Here is a 24,550-nt window from a genome sequence, read left to right as displayed (position 1 = left end):
AATTAGTTTATATTTAAACATGCAGTAAAAAAAAATTAATCATCAACAAAAACACATTCATTTTTGAATCCAAATAAACATCAATTAAACTAAGAAATAACCCAAAATTACTTAAGGAACAAAAAATTTGGTCAATACTTATCAGCAGCATCAAATGACCTCAATTAGCACACAAATGAATTGAAATTAGTTCAAATTTAAACAAACAGTCAAAAAGACTCAATCATTAACAAAAACATATCGAATTCATTTTAACCTCAATTAAATTAAAAAATAAACTGAAATTACTTAATGAATAAAAAATTTGGTCAATACTTACCAGCAGTATCAAGTGAACCTCAATTAACACACAAATGAACTAAAATAAATTAAGAAATGAACTGAAATTATTTAATGATGGCAGCAGAAAAAATTAGAACTAATATAGATGTTTGCAAAATATTAGTGTTATTGGTGATGATGATAACGAAAAAGAAAAAGAAGACGCAACATTGGAGAAGAAGAAGAAAGAGGAGGAGGAGAAGAAGAAGAAGGGAAGAAGAAAAAGAACCTGCGTGCGAGAATTTGAAAGAGGAGGAGGAGGAGGAGAAAGAGGAGGAGGAGGAGAAAACGGAAAAGAAAAAAGATGTGCAGAATTTAAAAAGTTATTATAACAATTTGATTAAATTTGATTAAAATTTTGTTTGGATATAAAGCTTTATTCTTTTGAATTAACGAAAGATAAAGCTTCTTATCAAAGTTTATCAGACAATAAAAAAACATTTAGTAACTAAAATATATTAACTAAAAATAGTTAAAATTTATTTTATTTAATATTTATTAAATATTTTTATTTAATTTTTTTGTTATTAAATATTTTTTATTGTAATTATATTATGATGAAATGTATGATATTTATTAGAACATAATCGATTCCAAAACAAGAACGGTAGCTAAGCTAGTGAACCATAATAATTCTCCAGCCTTTTTAATTAGAGAGATCATAAGCTGTTATTACATCATAGAATCAGTTGCCCAATAATAAAGAAATTTTCGAAACCATTTTGATGGGATTGTTGGAGAGAGAATAAATATTAGAATAAAACTAAGAAACAAAAATTGGTGCAATCTCAGCTGAAAGAATCTCTTTCCAAAAAAGATATATTATATAAGATACAAATATGATAAATCTAATTAATGCAGTGTTGTCACATGCTTTTTCTACCTTTATTCTCTTAATGAGTTTCTATTTCGTCCCTTTTTTTTCTTCATATGTTCTGGTATGTCTCCCATTAAAATGAAAGATCAATATGTTCAGTTTATGCTAATAAGTGCCTCTTGGTTCGTTTGTTTCCTTCTTATTTATTTATTTATTTATTTTATATTGCTCAAACGTAACTATGGATGTAGCAATAATAGTACTGTTAATTAATTTGAAATTATTATAGACATTTGCTAAAGGAAATCTAAAATGAAACCTATAACAAATTCTAAATCATGCATACCTAGCTACATATCTAGATCGCATCTATTTGGTATAGATAATAAGGACAATCGATCATATCATACATAATTTCAATTAATCTTTACTCTTGAAAAAGATAATTTACTCTTATTACATGTGCATGAATAAAAAATAAATAAAATAATCAATAACTAACTACTATGATGTCTATCAAATTCATCATGTAGATTATTGATAAACGATATCGGTGTCATAAAATTATATGACTTAAGAATTTAAGTTTATAGATAAAAAAAAGTACATCTTTAATTAATTTATCCTTAAGAATTTAAATTTATAGGAAAAAAATTACATTTTTAATTTATTCCTGATAATTTTTTTTAGATAACAAAAATTATACTTTATACACTTTAAGTTATACAAATTTTGAAATACTTATAATTTTAAAAATTTTAAGTCGATAAAAATAGATATATGTATAATTGTCACAATCGAATTGACCAAACTATTGAATTATTGATTTAGTCAATGAATCATTAGTTGAATCGGTTGACCCGATTCCACTTAAATAAAAAAAATTCAAGTAGTGTATGTGATGAAATCATTTAAAAAAAAATCAATCAATTTACATAACCTATCGTCTAACAATAGTATCACACTATCACATAACCTATTAATCAATCAGCATATGAACTCCACTAGGGAGACAATGAAGAATCTTGATAATGTGTATAATGGATTTTGAATTTAGCCCAATACAAGAAAAAAAAAGAAACCCAAACAATTATTTTAAAAAATTAACCATCCCAACCCTAATTTACCAAAAGAATTTATCCAAACACCCTCTTTCTCCCTCTCCCAAATCGTCTGCTACCCCACCCTCATCAAACATCCACCTTTTCGGCGTTAGAAGTTCTCTCACCGGCTATCAAACAACCATCCACGTAGTTATTAAAATAATCATCTAACTATCTAGTAAAATGATCATCTGACATTTGTTAATTGTATATACTATATACTTAAACTGAATCAAACAAAATAACCATCCAATTAAGAATTAAAATAACCATCTATATACATAGTAAATTGAACATTCAGCATCTAAATTCGTCTGTTGTTTTATATACCTTGAAGACGTAAGGAAAACGAAATCCAAAAAAGCCAAGTTGGCCGAAAACCTCCGCAACACCATAAAACAAAGCACTCGCCTTCTTGATATCTTCAATCCAATGCACCACATCCACCGGAGGCAATCCCCCAAATTCTAAATTACCGTACACGTGGTACCATATCCACCCGTTGTATGTTGCGAATGAAGATGCTGGGACGGTGAAACCCACCCGGCTGTCGGGGGGCTGCGCGACGGACGCAACGTGCGCAAAAGCGTGTCTTTGTTAGACGTTCTCAGACTGTTGGGCGGCGTTGAGTTGCGTTCTGGGCGGCGGACGGTGGTGATCTTCGCGGCGTCAATACAGAGAGAGTGAAAAAGACTGTCGGAGAAAAAGAAACTTCAGCGCATTCTTCGCATGCATAAATGGAGGAATACGCAACTTTCCCATAACCAAATCTTTATTTTTTTTTTAAATTTAAGATTAGAAATTATCATAAATTAATAAAATTAATTATTAAATAATTATAATTTCAATTTTACCCTTAATGTACCATTGTATACTAAACTCATTGAGTCATTGTCTCTCTATATTTTCTCTTAACGTATTCCAATCATCTAATAAAAAAAATCAACAATTCACATAACATATCATCTAATTAATTCACAGAGTATCTAACCATGCATTGCATATTCCAATCAACCAGGGTATAAATCAATATATGTAAACCTCAGAAAATTAGCGAATAATTAGTCAATAAATTAAATTTTAATAAGAAAAATTAAAAATATAAATCTAATATTAAAATAGGATAGAACTCTTTAAAATAAGAATTTTGAGACCAATTTCAAAGAATTTGCTCCAAAGTTGGGCCGAACGAGTCGAATCAATTGAACCGAATCCAAAATGAACCCAAGACCCAACCGAACCCAGCCCATTAAAGAGGACACAGCCCCTTATTTCCTTTCTTCTTCTCATTCACTCTAGAAATATTGAAATACACTTGAGATGGTGGAGGAAGCACAAACCCTCAATCCACATTCAAATCACTGTAATTTCTTTGTTCGAACTCCGATTGACGATCTGTTTGCGGCCACGCGACTGCAGCATCAAGCTTTACAAAGCCCATAATATTTTAAGGTAAGGAAGCCAAGTTTTTTCCCTCAATTTCTTCATTTTCCCTTCTAAATTTATTGGGCTTTGGTATTGAGATTTTGTATACTTTCGGTGTTTAGGATCGAATTAACTTGATAGACTTACCGAGTCTTGTCCCAATTTTTCGTTGATAAGGTGAAAATCCTAAAAACCTAACTAATTCATTGATTAAGTATTTTTGGGTATTGAATTGTGGGTATATATGTGTTATATATATATTTGTATAATTTCGGTGTTTATGATCGAATTAACTTGGTGTACTTGTCGAGTCTTGTCCCAATTTTCCGTTAGTAAGGTGAGAATCCTAAAAACTTAACTAATTCATTGATTAAGTATTTTTGGGTATTGAATTTTAGGTATATATATATATATATATATGTTAGGTGTGTATGTATGTATGATATGAAATTTTTAGAGCCATTGGAAGCTTGATTGAGATCTTGGTTGGCGATAGAGCTGATTTTCGGTATTGAGGGTTTGCCTTTGCCTAAGTGGGTTCTCTCGGGAAATACGTGAAAATTGCCCAAGGTATGGTTTAAGTTTCGCGTATTTAATATGTAATGTCCTGTGAAAACTTAGGCTAGAGAACTATAGGATAAGTTGAAATATGCGTATATGTTAATGCTTACCAACCTTGATGGATTTATTACATGATATTGATAATGAGTGGTGATTGATGGTGATGTTGTAAGTGTGAAGTTGGTGCTTGATGATGAATTTAATTGATTTTGATGGAGGTTGACTTAGCATATTTGATATTACTTAGTAAATCCTTGATGTAAATGTTGAGTTACTCATGAAAGTGAAGTGGAGTATTTATTGTTGGTTATTATTGAATAAGAGTTAAATGTATATGTTAGTATATGTGATAAGGGAACTAGGTTTAAACATGAGCATAATTGTCATTGACTTGGATTTGGAATTGTGAAAATATATGTGTATATGTAGAGAGTTATTGAATGGTTGAGAATGTTTGGTGTGGTGTGTTGTAAAATGAATGGAAGGTATGGAGTTGAGTACTGATATGCCTTGGTTGTGAAATGTTTGGTTGAAAATGAGATTTTGGTTAAAATGGAGGTTCCGTAAATTTTGGTAAAAACTTATTTTTGATGAATTTTGATAGTTCATAACTCTCTCCTCAATTTTTGGATGAAAATGAGGTTTGCTTCAAATGAAAGACGGTTTAATAAGCTTTTGAACGATACCAATTTTGTGAAAAATGAAATTTTGTAGAGAAAGTTATGGACGACAAAAATTTGGTATATAAAACTGTGATGCAGGTGTTAAAATCTGGTTTATAGCAGCTTCCTGGCATTCTGCCAATTTTGGAAAAACGTCCATCCACGCGTACGCGTGGCGTGGCATTTTGACGACGCATGCGCGTGTGCGCATGACTCACGCATACGCATGGCCTCTGTTTGCTGCAACCTGGATTTTGGTTGTTTAAACCGGATTTTTACTTCTAAACCTCCATTTTTCTTCCTTTTAGACTTAGTGTATAGTACTGAGTCCATTAGATAATTGAAGTTAGGAATTTGAGATAACTTGAAAATGAAGAAAAGGGGTGAACAAGATGAATTGTGAAGGAAATGGTGTGAAGCTGAATGAATATACGTCGCTATGGTTATAAAGAATGAATGTAAGAACATGATGTGATAAATGATGAGATTTAAGATGACTGTGTGTGGCCGAAATGGTCAGAGTGGCAAAGTATGGGTGTAATCCCGCTTGCGTAATTAATTTGAACATATGTTCGGATGGCAAGTTGAGGATGGAAGTTCCCTCTCTTGTCGTGACGTGGATGTGGGGAAGGTGGAAAGACACTCTCCTTCGTATTGTATCCCCCACGTTCTTTTCTGGTTGCAAGGCGGAAAGGCACACTCCTTCGATGTGGAAAGACACTCTCCTTCGTGAAACCTCCAGGAGAAGGTAGAAAGGCACTCTCCTTCGTTTATGATCCTCCTGGAGATGCATAACCTAGAGACCAATGTCTGGGTTAGCTACCAGATGTGTCGTGTTCTGGCAAAGTAACCGACACGTGAGCTCACGGCCAGTAGGATAGACATTCATCATATGCATATGTGTGCTTTGTTTGTTATGCCTTAATTGAGAATGCTTAATTAATTATGTTCTGCTAATTGTTGTAATTGTTACTTGAACTACTTGTTTTCTACCTGTGCTTGCCTTGTCTATTTATTTTGTCTATGCAAATCATCAAAGATGGAGGTACGAAGGAAAGGTGAACAGGTTTAGAGTTAAGGTTAAAGTTTAAGTTAGGTTTAGAATTCCCTAGAAGACCACCCCTCTTTATGACTTCTGTTTAGAAATTTAAGCTTTATAATTTGAGTCGGCATTTTAGGATTGCCTTTGGCATTCTCAGGACCTTATATATTATCTGCGTGGCACCTTTATTATGCTGGGAACCTCCAGTTCTCATCCCACACTGTGTTGTTGTTTTTTTCAGATGCAGGTCAAGTGGCTCCTTGGCAGGCATCTGAAGGTTCTACGGCAAAGTGGCTTATTTTGGGATCTTTTTTTGTTATTTGATGTATATATATGTATAGTTTCTCTTCTTGTAAGTATGAATACTTTGTTTTTGTACCTCCTAGAGGTTTTATGGAGAACTAGGATTTTGAACATGTTCTTTTGGGTTATTATTATGTATATATATGTACGTATATGTTCTCTGGCCAGCTTTACTTTCGCAAACTGAGTCAAGAGCTAGTTATGCTGTGTTCTTGGCTTTCTACTCGTATCATCTGTTCATATATGTTATTGAACCTTAGTTTTCTTCTCACGCAAGTAACCACGTTTTCTGAGGGTTGCGCTTTTGAGTTTTGCAATTTTATTTTACCCGTTTTTCAAGATTCCTAGTTAAGCATCTCATAGCATCAATCAATAATTAATATAGAATTCAAGAACAAATCAATCCTAAACAATAACAATATAAAACAAATCAACTCTAAATAGCATCAATCAACCTAAATAATAAAAATTAAAAGAAAAAAAAACAAAAATCTTTCACTAAATTTACTAGATAACAATCATCTAAATTATTAAAATTTAATATAGAATAATTAAAAAAATAAAAAGATTCTCCTCCATGACTTCAAAAGAGTTGATACCTTGATGCGTATACTACGCATAAAAGAGGGAGACAAAGAAGCGAGCCACATTGAATAAGGACAATGAGAAGAATGGAACCACAAATTGGTAGATGTAGGGAAGACGTAACACGGACGGAGGCACGGTGATGCAAGGGAGCTGGTGAGAGGCGCGATGATGTAGAAGAGCTGGCAAGAGGCTCAACGACGACCATGCAGTGTTGGCAAAGCTTTGTGAGAGTGAGAAGGTTGAGGGCTTGAAGTATTGAAGTTTGAACTCTGCCTCTAACCTTTGCCGTTTGAGAGTAAGAGAGTAGGTTGGGGAAGGAGACTCCTCGAAAAATCAGATTTTTTTTTTCAAAAAAAAAAAAATTACATGGTTTTGAGGGTTTAAAAGAAAATTCGAACCAGTCCGAACATAAATATGCTGATTTACCAATTTGCATCAAAACCAACAAAATCAAATCAATTTTTGTTGGTTTTTTTTTTTCGGTCCTATATCCGGTATGGACCAATCTTAAATCCAATTCACCAATTTTTTATTCGGCCGCTTAGGTCGGTTCGATTTTTATAACTATGAGTATATGGATGATTATATATATTACAAAATTATATTTTTAACTCCTTTAAATATGATTTCTTTTAAGTATGTCATATTATAAAATTATTTTTTTTAAAAATTTAAATCGATAAAAAATAGATAAAGAATTATTATATCTATAAAAAGTCAAATAATTAAGCACCCAATATTGGAGGCTCCATCCACCCATTCCTGTGTCCATGCATGAATGCTCTAGAAGCTACCTAACAACCATGAAAAATGTCATATCAATATTCAAAATATATGGATCAAACTTGAGCAAAAGTGACCAAGATATATTGCCAGGTAGGACACTCTGACCCCCTAATAGTGTACTCCTCACTCACTATAAATACCTCTATATTCTTCACTTTCATTTCCATCATCAACCAAGTTCCAATAATCATAATTAAAGGAACCAATCTATAATAGTATTTTAATTTGTTGTTGCTGTGAGTTTTTTTCCAATTTCCATACAGTATGGATAACATTATAGTAGAGAGTACTACTACTTTAAGTTATATATATATAATAATGCTTTTTCTATCATTGAAACATGAAATAGTAGCAGCAGGAGATAACAACAGTGTCATTGATGACCTTGTGACTAACTTGCCTGGCCAGCCTCTTGTAGATTTCAAGCACTATGCTGGTTATGTCACTGTTAGTGATGACACCAATAATGGAGGAAGAGCACTCTTCTATTGGTTTTTTGAAGCCATCACCAACCCTCAAGATAAACCATTGGTGCTGTGGCTCAATGGAGGTAATAATAATGCTACAACATATATGTACATGTACATGCATAACTTTGATATCAATTGCATTATTGAAATAATTTTTAGAGAAAATACTCAGTTTGGTCCTTGAAGTTACATTCAAGTCTCAATTTAGTTCTTAAAGTTTCAATTGCCTCAATTTAGTCCCTGAACTTTTCAAATTTTAATCACGTTAGTCCTTACAGTAATTTTCGTCACATAGTCAATTGAAAAATTTGGAGACTAAATTGAGACAATTAAAACTTTAAAGACTAAATTGAGACTCGAGTGTAATTTCAGGAACCAAATTGAGTATTATCTCTAATTTTTATGTTTATTATATTCTCATTATGTAAGCTCATTGTCAAAACAAACAATAAATTATTTGAAAGAGGTTCAAATAAAATGGTGATGGTTTAATTTGGTGTATTTCTTAATTAATTAATTAATGTTGTGTGGCAAGGTGACAAGGTGCTTTATTGTTGCAGGTCCTGGGTGCTCTTCTGTGGGATATGGAGCAACACAAGAGATTGGTCCATTTTTAGTGGACACAGATGGCAAGGGCCTTAAATTTAATAACTACTCTTGGAACAAAGGTACCACCACATATTAATTAATATAAAAAATATCATATGGATTATATTATATGATATAATATAATATAATATAATATATACCTTCTGTCACAGTCCACCTCACTGCTTTCTATTTCATTAAAATTCTGACCATGAGCCACACAAATTAATTAAACAAGTGTTATGTATGTCCCTACATACCATCATATCTAATTAAAGTTCTTGGTTTGTGTGAAATTATTTTATAACAATGCAGAAGCCAACATGTTATTCCTGGAATCTCCTGTTGGAGTAGGCTTTTCCTACTCAAATTCAACTATGGTCTATGAAAATCTGGATGATGATATCACAGGTCAGTGCTTAATAATGTGTATGCTTCCATATTTCATACATATATTATGTGATGATAATTAATTTTAATTTTGTGCTTTCACCAATTGTTTTGAATTAACAGCTAATGATGCTTACAATTTTCTGCACAATTGGTTTCTCAAGTTTCCATCATATAGAACAAGCACATTTTATATTGCAGGAGAGAGCTATGCAGGTACTGAAATTAATAACATACTTTGAAATTTTTGGACCTTTCTTTAATTTATTTTTGTACGTCTAAGAAATTGATCACTCATGAAACACATGTTTTTTCAGGGAAGTATGTACCTGAGCTAGCAGAACTGATATATGATAGGAAAGATGACCCTTCCCTTCATATTAATCTCAAGGGTATTTTGGTAAGATTCTACATGAGTGCTAATAAAACTAAAGCGTTTGGTGGAGAGATAGAGGCGGAAAGACTGAAACTGAGAGACAGATACTAAGGTTAAGAGACAGAGATTGAAATAAATCTCAGTATTCAGTTTGGTGCAAAGTGGGAGACAGAAATTAAAATAAGAATGAAATTTTAATTTAATTTGTACAAAGAGTAAAATTGGAATCAATTAGTTGAAATGAAGGTATTTTAGGTATATATCTCTAAAAATTTTAGTCTCCAGTGTCTCCACTTTTTAGAGGTACTGAAATATTGAAATTTTGGAGACAGAAACAGAAATTTTAGTATCAATCTCTAAACTAACAAATATGATATTGAATCTCAGTGTCTCAATCTCTGTCTCGATACCTCAAAACAAACGCTACTTAATAAGAGAGTAAAAAAATAAAGTAGTTAGAGCATAAAGAATATTTCTCTTGTTCAACATTTAAGAAAAAATATCTATTTTTCACAAGTCACATCAATTTCTACTATAAATTACTAAACATGCATGTTTGCTGAGAAAATTCTACACCTGCTTTTGTTGCTAAGTATGATTTGAAGTTTCAGTTGAAGAATATTTGATTGGAACACTCTTTTCATGTAAAACTCTTTACACTATTATTGCGACTGATTTAAACCGCCACTATTTGAAGATAATATATTTGATTGAACAGTTGGGGAATCCTGAAACATCTGATCCTGAAGACTTGTTAGGGCAAGTTGATTACGCTTGGAGCCATGCAGTGATATCTGATGAAACCTACAAAACAATAAGAAGAAGTTGTAACTTCAGTGATCCATATAAAAACAAAGATTGTGGTGATGGACTTGATGAACTTTATAAGCAATACGACCAAATTGATATTTATAGCCTCTACACCTCTGTTTGTTTTGCCACCACAGCGCTTTCAAATCATCAAATCAAGCACTCATCTAGGAACAAGGTTAGTCATGTTTTTCATACACTAAAAATTCATATTCCCCAACACATGGTAACTAATTTGGACGTGGAAATTAATTACTATAGATGCGTAGAATGATGGGAGGTTTTGATCCATGCTTGGATAATTATGCCAGAGCCTTTTACAATAGAGCAGATGTTCAGAAAGCTCTCCATGCCAGTGATGGTCTCATTCTCAAGAATTGGACTATTTGCAAGTAATTCACTTCATCCAAAAATCTCTACTCAAAATTCGTATAAAATATATATTAAAAATAAATAAAATAATATAGAATAAAATATATTTTTTTGTTACTAAAATGTATTAAAAATTTGAAAAAATTCTAAAATTTTATTTTACTTTAATTTTATTTTTAAAATTTTTGATTTGTATTAAATATATTTTTGACAGCTAAATTTTTAAAAAAATTTAAGACTAACAATGAAGTATGACAACTATGTCTGATTTATTTGTGTTGAATGTTATTCTTGTGAAATTGTTGATGAATTGATCCTAAATTTTTTTAAAATTTAGTTAGGAGGTATATTTGATACAAATCGAAAACTTTTGAGACAAAATTAAAACAAAATAAAATTTACGAATATTTTTAAAATTTTTAACAAATTTTAAAAATAAAAATATGCTTCACCCAATGATATATGTATTTATACAGGAATATATAATTAATTTAGTAGCTGTGCAAATAGTATTTTTGAATTAAACCAAATACAAGCTTGCTGATATTGTTTTAAGTATTAATAAAATGCAGCAACGATATATTCAATAGTTGGAATTGGAACAAATCAAAGGCCTCTGTTATCCCAATATACAGGAAGCTTATTTCAGGAGGACTTAGGATTTGGGTTTATAGGTAAATTAAATTAAATTAAATTAAATCAAGTATAGTGTAGTATAGAACATTATATTAAGTAAGATAATAGGAATGATTATTATTGCAGTGGAGACACAGATGGAAGAGTGCCAGTGCTTTCTACAAGATACAGCTTAAGTATTCTGGGTTTGGGAATCACTAAGCAATGGAGGCCATGGTACCATGAGAAACAGGTTAGTGGGTGGTATCAAGAATACGAGGGTCTCACTTTTGCAACATTTCGAGGAGCTGGCCATGCTGTCCCTTCTTTCAAACCAAGCAATTCACTTGCATTCTTCTCTTCCTTCCTTCTTGGACAATCTCCACCCTCTACTAGATCTACATGACCAACCCTTTTTTTTATTATTATTATGCCAATTACTACTCTTACTATATATATGTTACCAATAATGTAACTATTATTTAACATAACACGTGTTTATGTCGCCATCTTTATATAATTAGTCACCTATATATCAATACATTAGCATTCTCATTCCAATAATGTGGTTACACTTAAAAGCCAAAAAGAGCATTTTGTATGCATTATTTTTGGAAATAGTCTAATTAATATTATTCTGCAAAGAGGAAGAGGAAGGTAAATTGATGAGTTTTTTGTGACTAGTGTCTTGTTTGGCAATGGAGGGAGAGAAAGGTAAATTACTCTTTTTATATGCTCTAACAACGTAGAACATAGTTATTAAACCGACTCGATTTGATTAGAAACTTGGTCACTCGGTCATTAATCCTGAGTTGAGTCATTATTTAAACTAGTTAAATAATTAATTCGGCCAAATTTAATCAAATCAGATAAAATATATTTAAAATCGGTTTAAATTGATCTAGTCAAATTAAATTAAGTTAAATTAAAAAATATTAATTTTATACATAATTTTTATTAAATATATTACGTAAATAAAATTAAATTATATTTATAAATTTAAAGAAAAACAATATTTTTTTAATTACAATATATTTTTTATTTCTATGATTGTTATTTTTTTTATAAATATTTAAAGAGTATAATAAATATAAACTAATTGATGAGTAATTAAAATTTGAAAATAATAATTAATTTAATATAAAATAAAATTAAAGAAAAAAATATTTATTATAGAAATAAAAAAATAAATTTTATATAATTATTTAATTATTTAATTACGATCCAATCAATTAATTTAATCTGTGATTTATCGGTTAAATCGATTACCGATTCGATTTAGATAATTATATGTTAGAGTCAAATCTATTTGAAGAGTTATTGTAGAACATCTCAAAGACTTTGAAGCATGACAAATAGAGATTCTTACTAGGATTTGACAATGCACATAGTTGTTCAAGGAACTCGCTCTTCTTTCCCTCAATTACCTCAGTCTCCATATAGCAACACTGCAACAGGGATTATGATTGCAGTCTTAGCCACAAGCATTCTAACATATCAGTCATGAGGGAGGAATTGAATGTGCAAATACCTGTCTTTAATCATTTGTATTTAATTTCACCTCTCTTTGATCTCCATTATTAGTTTTTCCAGCTGAAAATAATAGTAGTCTCCTTGAGAAGGTTCTAGCTTCTTCCGGTTCATATTCTCCATAGAACATAAGGCCTATACACATGAAGCATTATATTTTTTAAGTGTTCATGATGTTTTTCAATTTGGTCTCGAATTTCATCTTCATGTAGAAATATGCTGCGGATTTTTTAGTAGAAAAATGAAGATTCTTTTATGCCAGCTAAAAAAAAAGAGAAAAATGTGTTTATTACATTAGTGAAGAAATCATACCTTTATAGAGATAAAAGCTATACAGCTATTTATAGCAAAAAAAAAAATTATACTAACTATCTTTTTATATTTTATTATACAACTATGATCTATTAATATGACACAGTACTCAATAAAATAGAAAATACTCAATAAAATAGAAAATACTGGAAGTATTACTAGTACTCAATAAAATAGAAAATACTCAATAAAATAGAAAATACTGAAAGTATTAGTAATATTCATACATTAATAAAACCAACTCAAACTTACTGCTCATAATAACACAACACTTTTTTTTCTTAGAATGAAAGATTTCATAGTATATTATTGTATGTATAACACTAATGAATAATATAGACTAGACAATGTTTCTCGTGTTTTATTTACTATATTTATTTTGGTGGTCCTTAAAAATTATTTATTTATAGTGACAAATAATTAGTTTTGAAATATGAATACTCTTAATTTTTTTCTCAAATAGTATTGCCATTTTTTATTTTAAATAAAATTAAAAAAGTAAAATATTATTTTAGTATTTAATGTTTAAATCAAATTTTAATTTAAAAAAAAAATTTAAAAGCCAACTATAATATAAACCAATTCAAACCAACCTCCTTTTATTTTTAATTTTGAAATTCTGAAAATTAGGATAGTAGAGAGGTATTATTATTTTTTTTGGTAACTAATCTGTTTTTTAACTACTAGTTAACTCCACTTAGTTATATTCTTAACTGATTTTCTAACAAAATTCTTTAATTTAGTTTTTAATATTTTAAATATTTTATTTTAATTCTAAAAAATTTCAAATAAATTAAATATTATATTATCATTAAATTTGATTCGAATAATTAACGAAAAATCTTTAAATTAGTGATAATTGGTAAATCAAATTTATTTACTTATTAAAATTAAATACATACTAATTATTTATATCAAATTTAACTGTAAAATAATATTAAATATATTTAAAATATTTAAAATATTAAAGATCAAATTATAATTTTGCTGTAACGATAGATACTAAGATATCACTTCCATTATTTCGGACATGGCATCGCACGATATTCAATGCTATGGAAAAACGACATATCTTAGAATTTATGTACGTGAAGAGGAACCAATAAGTATCCAAAATCCAATCCTCCTTAAATTAGATGGTGTTTTCTTTCTCTTCCTTTTTCTTTCTTGTAGGGCTTTCAACAATAATTTAACATTATTCATGCTATCACATCGTATGATACAGTTTCATAAACAAATATTATTCATTCTAATAATAATTGAAAGTAGTACGGTAACAAGTAAGAAAATAAAATGGAGAGTATAGATTTCAGATCTTAGAAACCAAAAGAGGTTTGAGGGGTAAATCCAAAACGGCACAAGCATCGGGATACAAGCTCTTTCTTATGTCAGCATACACGTTACCCACCCATTTCCTACGAGATAGCTTTTCCGCAAGGCGCATGCTAGCCTCCACCACGCTCTCCGCACTATCGTGCGCCGAATCCACAATCCCCATCCTCACCCCCTCCGCTGCCTTCACCTTCACGCCGCTCATCACCACCTCCCGCATCACGGTCGGGGATCTTATCTTCGACCTGAACATCGCCGCGAAGTAATCCGGCAGCGGAAGCCCTAGGTCCACCTCTGGCATGTACAGCACGCCGACGTCGCTCCTCATCAGCACGTAGTCGTGGCAGATCGCCAAAAGGAAACCAGCCGCGGCTGCGTGGCCGTTTAGGGCGGCGATTGTCGGCATCGGGAGAGACATCAGAGCCGCTGCGACGGGCTTCAGGGAATTGACCATGGACTGGAGGCGATTGGCGGCGGCGGCGCCGGATTCGGCCTTCCGAGCCCAAATGAGGTCGAAGCCGGTGGAGTAGTACCTGCCGTGTGCGGTGGTGATGAGAACAGATCCCGGGATGGCTTCGGCGGCGATGCGGGAGAGGGTGGAGAGGAGGGAGGCGATGACCTGCGGACCTAGGCGGTGTTGGTCGTCACTGTCGGCGCCGGTGAGAGTGAGAATGAAAAGGGTCCCACGCTTCTCGAGAGAACACATTTCTATCTCTTACTTTGAATGAGTTTCGTAATAGCTACTACATCTTCAAAGTGAGTTTCTTATAGTCCCTTCTCTAATCTTTGAATTTAATTAGTTAAATTAATATTAATATTATTTTTTAAAGAGAAGTTCTATAAGTACAGTAATTTTTGTGATTTGTAGTTATTAAGTGTGTGTTTGGATTACAGTTTGCAAACGAGAGTTTGAATAAAATTGATTTTGCAAACTTGATTTTGATGAAAAGTAAGTTTGTGTTAAATGATTTATGTTTGACAATATTTATATCAAAATGGATTATAGTAAAATAAATATTGTTTGGATTACACTATTCAAAATCACTTTTAGATATAAAATTATTAAAATACACATCAACTTAAATAATTTTTGTATATTATTTTAATTTAGATATTTAAATAGATCTTATTAATTAATTCTATAATAAAATTAATATTTATACACTAAAATAAAAATAATATATAAAAATTGGCAAAATATACTTTTAATTAAAACTAACAAAATATAAATTTTAGAGAGTACTAAAAATAATAAAAAATTAAATATTTATTTTGGTAGTAATTAAAATAAATCAAAAAATTTTTATGATATTTTTTATATAGTATATTTTTAGTACTCTTAGTACTCTTTTTTAGTATGTTATAATTTATTATTATTATTATTTAGAATTCATTTTTTGTTTAATATATTTTCTTAATAGGATCAATATATTATATTAAAAAAAATAAAAATAATACAAAAAAAATTATAATTATAAAAGTGTATAATATCAAATAAATAATTAATAAAAAAATAGTAAATAATAGAAAAAGATAGTTCATATAAACAAAAATAATATAAATAATATAATAGTATGCATAAAGGATAAAATTGGTAAAAGATAAATAAATATTGAGTATTGATGGCTAAAAGCCCGTTGGTGAAACGCAGAAGCTTAAAATTGTTGCTTCTTGAAAACGTGGTTTTGAATGCAAAATCACTTCTGCGTTCATGATCCAAAAATTTGCCAAACCAAAAATTACAGCTTTCAAGATATCTAAACGTACTTTTTTTCTTTAAACGTGGTTGCCAAACACACCCTAAATAGTTATCAATAATAATTTTAATAGTATGAGATTTTATACAACGATTTATTTTTTTTGCTGGTTACATGTTGGCCAGGATTTAATAAAGTTATTGCCTCTCTAGAATTTTTTCTTTTTTAAAACCCAATCTCTTTTCAATCTCAATAATTAATATAAGAAATTATAGGGAGCCAATGAAGTATCTGTTTAATGTGTACAATGGAAATTTAGAGATGTTTGATTCAATAGGATATCAGATGTTTATTATCTAGATAATATGAATATATTGTGTTCGAAAAATTAATAATATTTTATCTTAAATACTTATTTTTTAACTCATATTGAGCCAAATAAATAACCCATTATATACAGTATACAAATACTCCATTAACTCTATAGCGAAATTCAATTAATATACATGTGCTGGTTATACGGATGCAGCTACCCTCTTAAAAATGAATGCAGTTGGACCACAATTCTATCATTTTGTGGTGGGTAGTATGCATTTAAATAAAAAATCATTTTAAAAATCCAGGGTACATTTTGTCCGAAAAATACACCACCATAAGGGCCCAATGTTCTCCTATATGGGCCTCATCCTTAACCTGCTCTCGCTTTATATAGTTTATGCCTTTGGGCCTCCATAATACTACAAAAAAAGAAAGAAACAACAACAACAGCAAAGAGGGAGCAAGGGGAAGAAGAGAATCAATTTCTTTTAAAAGAAAAAGAACAAATAAATAAATTAAAATTCTGCTCAAGCTGAAAATATCAACATCATGGTGAACTAGCTGTATCAACGAACAACTTTTAGATTCATACTTTCATAGAACTCGAACTTAAAAGGTTGCTTAAAGAAAAACAATTGTGCACAACTTGAATGCATTGCCATTACCAATCTATTTATTAGGTTTATTTCAACTAGCTTAATTTCAGTATCTTCTCAGAGAAAATCTTAGATCATCATCAGTTTTATGTTTTGTAGGAAAATCCCTTCTTTTCTCATGCTATGACCAAGTGCTCTAATTCAATAAAATAAACTTATCATTACTTAAAAATCTATTCATTTAGATAGATTGTTTTATAAACACATCCAGATTATTTAAAAAACATCTTTTAATTATTATGAATTTAAAAGATAATATATATAAAGTGAAATTTCAGGTGCAGTCAATTTCACACTTCACGTGAAGTTGATATTTGAGAGACGTTAAATAATTTAACTGATTTGACTACATTTTCATCTAACAGTTTTCACATGAGTTTCCACCTATATATAAATATAAAATTTTCAAAATCTTGTGTATATATTATCACTATATAAAAAAGATGTTCAAACATTTAATTTTGTTTTATTATAAGATAAATGGTTGACTTTTATATACTATTATTCATAAAAATTAAACCTATAATCTTCTGAAAATATAATTTGCCACATGAAAATGTCTTAAAATATGATTTGACTTGTTATATATGTTCTAATCTCACTCTCACATATCTCTCACTAATCAATTATAGCGCAACAACTAAGAAGAAGAGAAGTACATATTGGTATGTAAAGTAATTAAGCTTATAGCATTATTTTACAATACATCTTCTCATCATATCATATCAAGTGAGATGATTGCTAGGTCAGAACACTCAAATACATAAATTAGTTTCAAAATGTTATACATATTAAACAATAAATTTTGGTCCCATTTTAATAACCAATGATATATCGATACATTAGAGATATTCTTATATTCAACGAAAGGGATAAGTCGACAACTAAGTTTGGTGCTTTCTAAGGAGCCAATGCAATGGCGATACATTACAGAGCTATATAGGAAAAATGATAAAACATATCACACTGAAGAGCTGGCCTTTTAATCAACAAATCTAATCTTTATATATAATAATCAATTAAATCAAATACACGATTATGACCCGGAATAATCAAACGTCATTAGGTAGAAAAGTTAGCCGTTAATCTTCTCTTATCATACTAACTAATAATCCTTTGTGAATATTTTCATCTATTTATTTGGCTGCACCGCAGCCACCAACTTTTTTTTTCGCTTTGAAAATATTTGTTTCAAGTTCATATCTTTCAAAAATAACATGTTTAAATAATTTATTAGCACGAAAAAATTCTGACTTACTTAATTTTAATTTTAATATGATATGTTAGAGTTTAGCTATTTCTATAAAATACAAAATAAATATAAATTTAATTTTAATATACAGTTATTTAATTATATATATTTTTTAAATAATTATTTATATAATCAATATAAAAAAAAGTTATTTTTACTAATATAGTATTATATAATTAAATACACGTATAAAATTATTTTATACTAATAATATATGATAATTAACTTTTATATATATAGTGTGCGATGAGTGGGACACCAAGGAGACGAATATGGTTCATTTGAATTTATATATAGTTTTGGTATTTAATATGTCACATCAAAATTAAGTGTTGATACAATCCATTAACTAAAATTAGTTTCTGGAATCGATGTGGTGGCCGCCGCATCATGGAGCTGGCTAGCGATGTGAAGATTCCCACTCAACAGTCACATAATTTATTGAGACTCAATATTATTAAGGAACATGGGACATGCACTGTTTTCTGCTATGCTATCCAATTCCATAAAATAAGAGTAGAGTTCAGCATCATCCTATGACCGCAATAATAATACCTTCATACCTTTTGACTCCAATAATAACTTTTGAAAATTAATCTAATTTTGACTGATTAACCAGTAGCACGTGAATAATTATATTTAACATATCTTTTATGTGTGTTTTTATTTTAAAAGATATATGTACATTTTTTATATAGATTTTTTATTTATTTTATGTCTTTTTTTTTCAATAAATACTGATTTTAATTTTTTTTTTGTTATATTTCTAATATCGTATTATAAAATTATTTATTTTAAAAATTTAAGTTGATAAATAAATATTTTAAATATGGGAAAAAAATTCTCCTTTCGAAATCATAATTTGAATAACTTTATAATTTGAAACTTTCGTGTCAAAAAGATACTTTTTTTCACCATTACTAGCTAAAGGCTTCAATCTCATCTCCCCGTTATTGGAATTTATTATTTGTATTGTCACAATCCCGTCAATATAGCCCTTTACTTTTTTTACTTTTTTACGTGGTATCATTTTAGGATCGAGTATCGACAATGAACATTGAGTGTAATATATTTAATAATACTTCTTTTCTTCCCTTGGCTTCTTGTATGGCAAATAATGGATAGAGTTAGTTGTTCTTATACTCTCTGTCTGTTTCAACATTTTCTCTTTCACATACACACAAATAAGACCAATTATCTTATCTGAAAGCATACAAACATGTATAATAATTTAGGTGAAAACTAGGTACACTACAGTACACTTTATGTGAAGTTGATAGATGGAGTCTTAAATGATTTAATTGATTTGACTAAATTTTCATCTGACAGTTCTCAACTATTAACTTCACGTAAAATTGACTGCACCTGAATTTTTACCAATAATTTATCAATTGTTCGCATATTATTCACTTGAAAAATATTATTAGAAGGTCAGTAGAATTAGAAAGTCAGTAAAATTTATTGATTTTAATAGATAAATAGTTAATAATGATTAAAATATAAATTAAAAATATATTAGTAAATTATTAAATTTAAAATTAAAAATTTTAATAAAAAATAATAAATTACGTTGATTGTTGAAAAGAAAACAAGTTATAGCTATCTATAATTTTCAAATTATATCCCCCAAACATTTTTCTTAACAACATGGGAGAAAGCTAACATAGTAAATTAACTAGAGGCACCATATTGACTACTCAAAATGCAAGAGCTAATTTTGTATAAGCTTGGTATATAGGTATACTTACATCATAGAATAGTATATTTTGTATACAAACATTGTATAGCTTAATTAATTAAGCTTCAAATAGAAAAGTGACAATAAAATAGCTAATTACATGTACTGTATATATAATCAATGATATCAGACCACTCTGATCACACTACATATAATAATATATAGCTAGCTAGCTAGTCAGATGAGAATATAATTTATAAGTTCCAATTAATTGTTTGAAGTTGAAAGTGTTGCCTGAAAACACCATCAGCAACAGTAGGGCCAAGAAGAGAAGCATTGTTAGTAGGATGAGGAATCTGATTATGGCTAAGCAGTGAAACAAAGGAACTGTTATCCTCATCATTATTAGCAACAGTAGTGTTAGTGTTGTTATTGAGATCACAATGGAACCTCTTGCTTGTCTCATTCCAAAACTGCGAATTATTCATATTCACCAGTGCCCTCTTCATTGGCAAGTTGTGATGTTGATGATTTTGATGATCAGCGACTAAGATTCCATTGAAGAAGTTGTCATCGTTTTGAACCAGCAATGGTCCATAATGTTGTGTGGGCTTGGAATTCTGACTCATGGTGGACATGTTTTCTATCATGCTCGTTGTTTCCGCGGAAAGCTGATCCTTATTATTGTCATCATCATCATCATGATCATGGTGCTCCATCAACGCTGTTCTTGCAAAATTGCCACGGTTGCTTTTTTCATATATTCGGCACAACACCCAATCATCAAGCTATAATAATAATAATAAAACCAAACCAAACAAACAATAAAGTTAACTATTTAAAAGAGCTTAATCGAAAATATCAAACTGTAGCAAAATATCTTTAAGAGGAATGTTAGAAAACTATCAAAATTTATTTTTGGTGATCATAATTATTTATTGATATTTAAAAATATAAAATAAAATATATTATTAAATTATTAAACTGAAAAAATTAAGTTGATAAATAAGTGATATCCAAATAAAATATGTGTGTAAGAAAGAAATGAACGATAGATACCCTCAAGGAATTATTCTTCTGATTGGAGGAAGGAAGATGAGAAGGAAGAGAAGGAAAAGACTTTGATGAGATAGAATTATTGTTATGAGTAGTAGTGAGTCTATATTCGTGCATGATCCAATTGGTTTTGACCCCTTTAGGAGGCTTGCCGCCATAGAAAACGAGAGCTTTCTTGACGCCGAGTCGGTGTTGGCCATCAGACGCAATAATAGGCTTATCAGTGCCGGTGGCCTTCCAATATCCGGACGTAGCTGCTCTGTTTGGGCGAGCCCCATTCGGATACTTGCGATCCCTCGGACTAAAGAAATACCATTCTTGCTCCCCAAACGTGGCCTTACCTGTATATGGATAGATGTTAAAAGATGAAAAGGAAAGAAGAAAGTTGAGATGAATGATTTAGGATTGGTACTTGGAAGCTCCCATGGGTCGAACTTGTAGAGATCAACGTCGGCGATGATGGCAACGGGGAGAGGAGCAGAGGAAGCTTTTCTCTTGAGGTAGTGAACGATGAGTTCTTCGTCGGTTGGGTGGAACCTGAATCCCGGTGGGAGTTGGGGTTGACATGAATCCATGCGTGATGCGTGGGTGGGGTAGGATCAGATAGATGAGTATTCATTCATCAGTGTATATGGGACTTTGTGGTACAGATAAATGTACCAACGGACCAAGGGAGGTGCCTTCCTCACACGTGCAAATCCAGCAAAATACCCGCTGTCACACGTGTGCCCAATCAAATCCATCCTATTACTACACCACCAATGCTTAGGTGTCTATGGGAATTTAGTAATTTTGTTTCGGTAAATAAATTCTCTCATCCACGTATAAAAGATCAATTATCAATTTAATTATATGTAATGGTTGATTTAACAATTAATTTTTAATTATTATTTTTATAAAAAAATATTTTATACGAGTATCTACACTTCAAAATATTTTAAATAAATATGTTTATAAATGAATTTTAGAATGAATTTCGTTAAAAAGACAATAAGAAATTTTGACAATATGTACAATGGATTTTAAATTTGACCAAATACAAGGAAAAAAAATTTTCAAACAGTTATTTCAAAAAATTAACCATCTCAACCTTAATTTACCGATGGAATTTACCCAAATACCTTTTTTCTCCCCTTCTCCCAATCATCTACTATCCCATCCTCATCAATCATCCCACCTCTCCGGTGTTAGAAGCTCTTTCACTGGCTATCAAACAACTGTCTACGTAGTTATTAAAATAATCATCTGACTACCTAGTGAAATGACTATCTAGCATTTGTTAATTGTATATACTTAAACTGAATCAAACAAAATAACCATCCAATTAAGAATTAAAATAATCATCTACATACCTAGTAAATTGAACATCAAGCATCAAAAGTCGTCAGTCTTCAACCCACTCGAAGCGAAGTACAGCAACATCAACAACTCGGACACAAAATCCTCGATCCTCTCTATCAGCCTCTCCACGAAATCCCCTCCCTTCGGAATCGTCAATCCAAACACGAATGCGCTAAAGATCGAGTGGATCCCGATCAAATCCGTCACGAATCCCGATACCATCACTCCGGCGAGGGTTAAGCAGATATACATCTCGTCCATCGTATCATGCTTTCACGAGCACCCCCGCGCCACCAGCTTTATCGCCGGTTGGATAACCGTCATCATGAAGATGACGAACGCCAAGCCAAACAAAAAAACCACACGGACACAGGGGGCTCTTGTGGCCGCCGCTGCCATTGACCTTTCCGGCGAGTGCTACAGCGAGGGCTAGGAGGATTCAGCCGCCACGTCGTTGAAGGTGGCGGCGGCCATAGCGGTTTTGAACTGCGCGATGGACGCAACGTGCATGAAGGGGTGTATTCATCAAACGCTTTTGGACAGCTGGATGGCATCGGATTGCATTTTAGACGGCGAATAGTAGTGATATTCGCAGCGTCAATTCGAAAAGAGTGGAAGAGACTGCTGGAGAAGAAAAAACTACGGCACGTTTTCCACACACGTAAAAAAAAAGAATACATAACTTTTTCATAACTAAATTCTTATGTTTTTAAATTTAAAATTTAAAATTATTAAAAATTAATTAAATTAATTATTAACTAATTATAATTTTAATTTTATCTTTACTATATACATTATATACTAAATTAATTGTCTTTCTATACTTTTTTTTTAGAATATATATTAAGTATGATTCTAAAGCATTCAATTCTTTCTTTAGAAAAATGGGACTTATGAGAAGGGAGCTAACTGCCAATTGATAGGAGAATTTTGATGTCATGCATAATGCATTTGTTATGCAGACAATTTAAAAGCAACCCTCCTGGCAAAGTTACGACCAACAAATATATTAAGAACTAATGTCTAAAAATCGAATCAGATTAGTCGATTCGATTAAAATTAAAAATTATTTTTTTATTGATTCGATTAATGTGAAAAATTGTATGTATTACAAAAAATTAATAAAAGAATCGATCAAATTAACAACTAATAGATGAATTGTTAAAACCAATTCGAAGCGATTTTAGTTAAAAAAAATCCCTTTCTAAAATAGTATTATTTTATTTTTTTAAAAATAAAAAATACTTTCTCTTTCTTTCAGACCAACAAACCCAACGTTCCAACTTTAAACTTTTGACAATAATAGTTAAGCCAACAAATTCAAATTCACCGTCGAACTCTTCTTCTATGGTAGAGGATGTTGTCATTGTTTTGGAAGGTCTGCTCACTTCTCCTCAACATCACACAAAGATTTGTTTGAAACTGTTGGCATCATCGTTACGAAAGGCTATTCCGTCATCATCTCTGCTTGATTTTTTGGTGTCTGTCTCTCTCTATTCAGCGGTAAAGTATTCATTGCGCTGTCATTTTCCGTTCTTCTTCGACACCGATAAACACTGTTGTCTTAATTTAGTTTTAGGTATTTTGTTAATTTAATTTATTCTAATTTTTAAATTGTTGATTGCTAACTTTTCTGATTTTGAACGGTTGATAGTGTTTTGGTGCAATCCTTCATTGCATTATTTATGCTAATATTTTTTTTAATTTTAAGTTGTTGATGCTATCATTATGATTCTGAGTTATTTATGTTAATTTTTTTTTATTCTTTGTTAATTCTGGTTGTTAATTTTTTAGTTCTGAATTGTTTCTGTTGTTATTTGTTGTTTTTATAATTTGAGAAAAGAAAAATTTCGATCCTATCCTTTTTTAATTTAAACAACTTGGATTTTAAATATTGAAAAATAATAATTTATTTTTTAATTTTTTTAAATTTAATTTTGATATACTAATAATATAAAATATTTTACAATTATCCAATCATATTTATTTTTTGATAATTATTCATGTAATTAATATAAAAAAATTATTTTTATTAATTTAATATTATATAATAGAATATACGGGTATTAAAATTAAATTCATGATATATGTTAAAAAAATGTAATGCCTCAATTAGAAGATACTAGAAGTATGTGCGGAAAAGAATGCT

General features: G+C 30.5%; 3 protein-coding genes across 3 annotated transcripts; 1 reads left to right on the top strand and 2 right to left on the bottom strand.

Moving 5' to 3' along the window:
- The first annotated feature begins 7,848 nt into the window (after positions 1-7,848).
- LOC107468508 (serine carboxypeptidase-like 31) lies at positions 7,849-11,778 on the top strand. Its single transcript, XM_016087817.3, has 9 exons — positions 7,849-8,158; positions 8,639-8,746; positions 8,982-9,077; positions 9,180-9,272; positions 9,374-9,456; positions 10,151-10,420; positions 10,504-10,634; positions 11,187-11,288; positions 11,377-11,778. The coding sequence occupies exons 1-9, from the start codon at positions 7,873-7,875 to the stop codon at positions 11,633-11,635; spliced, it is 1,428 nt and encodes a 475-aa protein (XP_015943303.1). The 5' UTR covers positions 7,849-7,872; the 3' UTR covers positions 11,636-11,778.
- A 2,513-nt stretch (positions 11,779-14,291) lies between these two features.
- LOC107468670 (enoyl-CoA delta isomerase 2, peroxisomal) lies at positions 14,292-15,165 on the bottom strand. Its single transcript, XM_016087999.3, has one exon. It carries the CDS (start codon positions 15,107-15,109, stop codon positions 14,381-14,383), a length of 729 nt encoding a protein of 242 aa, XP_015943485.1. The 5' UTR covers positions 15,110-15,165; the 3' UTR covers positions 14,292-14,380.
- Positions 15,166-20,048: 4,883 nt separating this feature from the next.
- Positions 20,049-21,715, bottom strand: LOC107468668 (NAC transcription factor 25). Its single transcript, XM_016087998.3, has 3 exons — positions 21,473-21,715; positions 21,064-21,401; positions 20,049-20,792 (listed from the first exon to the last, which is right to left on the bottom strand). The coding sequence occupies exons 1-3, from the start codon at positions 21,633-21,635 to the stop codon at positions 20,259-20,261; spliced, it is 1,035 nt and encodes a 344-aa protein (XP_015943484.1). The 5' UTR covers positions 21,636-21,715; the 3' UTR covers positions 20,049-20,258.
- Between the last annotated feature and the right edge of the window lie 2,835 nt (positions 21,716-24,550).

Source organism: Arachis duranensis, chromosome 10, assembly GCF_000817695.3.
Source record: "Arachis duranensis cultivar V14167 chromosome 10, aradu.V14167.gnm2.J7QH, whole genome shotgun sequence".
NCBI classification, from domain to species: Eukaryota; Viridiplantae; Streptophyta; class Magnoliopsida; order Fabales; family Fabaceae; genus Arachis; species Arachis duranensis.
This window is presented reverse-complemented; position numbering and strand designations above follow the sequence as displayed.

Excerpts from the sequence above, each read along its gene's own strand:
- LOC107468508 (XM_016087817.3), top strand. The coding sequence starts at position 7,873 with ATGGATAACATTATAGTAGAGAGTACTACTACTTTAAGTTATATATAT. Across the intron at positions 9,273-9,373 it reads TGCAGGAGAGAGCTATGCAG|GGAAGTATGTACCTGAGCTA; the intron begins GTACTGAAATTA and ends ATGTTTTTTCAG. Across the intron at positions 10,635-11,186 it reads AAGAATTGGACTATTTGCAA|CAACGATATATTCAATAGTT; the intron begins GTAATTCACTTC and ends AATAAAATGCAG.
- LOC107468670 (XM_016087999.3), bottom strand. The coding sequence starts at position 15,109 with ATGTGTTCTCTCGAGAAGCGTGGGACCCTTTTCATTCTCACTCTCACC.
- LOC107468668 (XM_016087998.3), bottom strand. The coding sequence starts at position 21,635 with ATGGATTCATGTCAACCCCAACTCCCACCGGGATTCAGGTTCCACCCA. Across the intron at positions 21,402-21,472 it reads CGACCCATGGGAGCTTCCAA|GTAAGGCCACGTTTGGGGAG; the intron begins GTACCAATCCTA and ends ATCCATATACAG. Across the intron at positions 20,793-21,063 it reads AGAAGAATAATTCCTTGAGG|CTTGATGATTGGGTGTTGTG; the intron begins GTATCTATCGTT and ends TTATTATTATAG.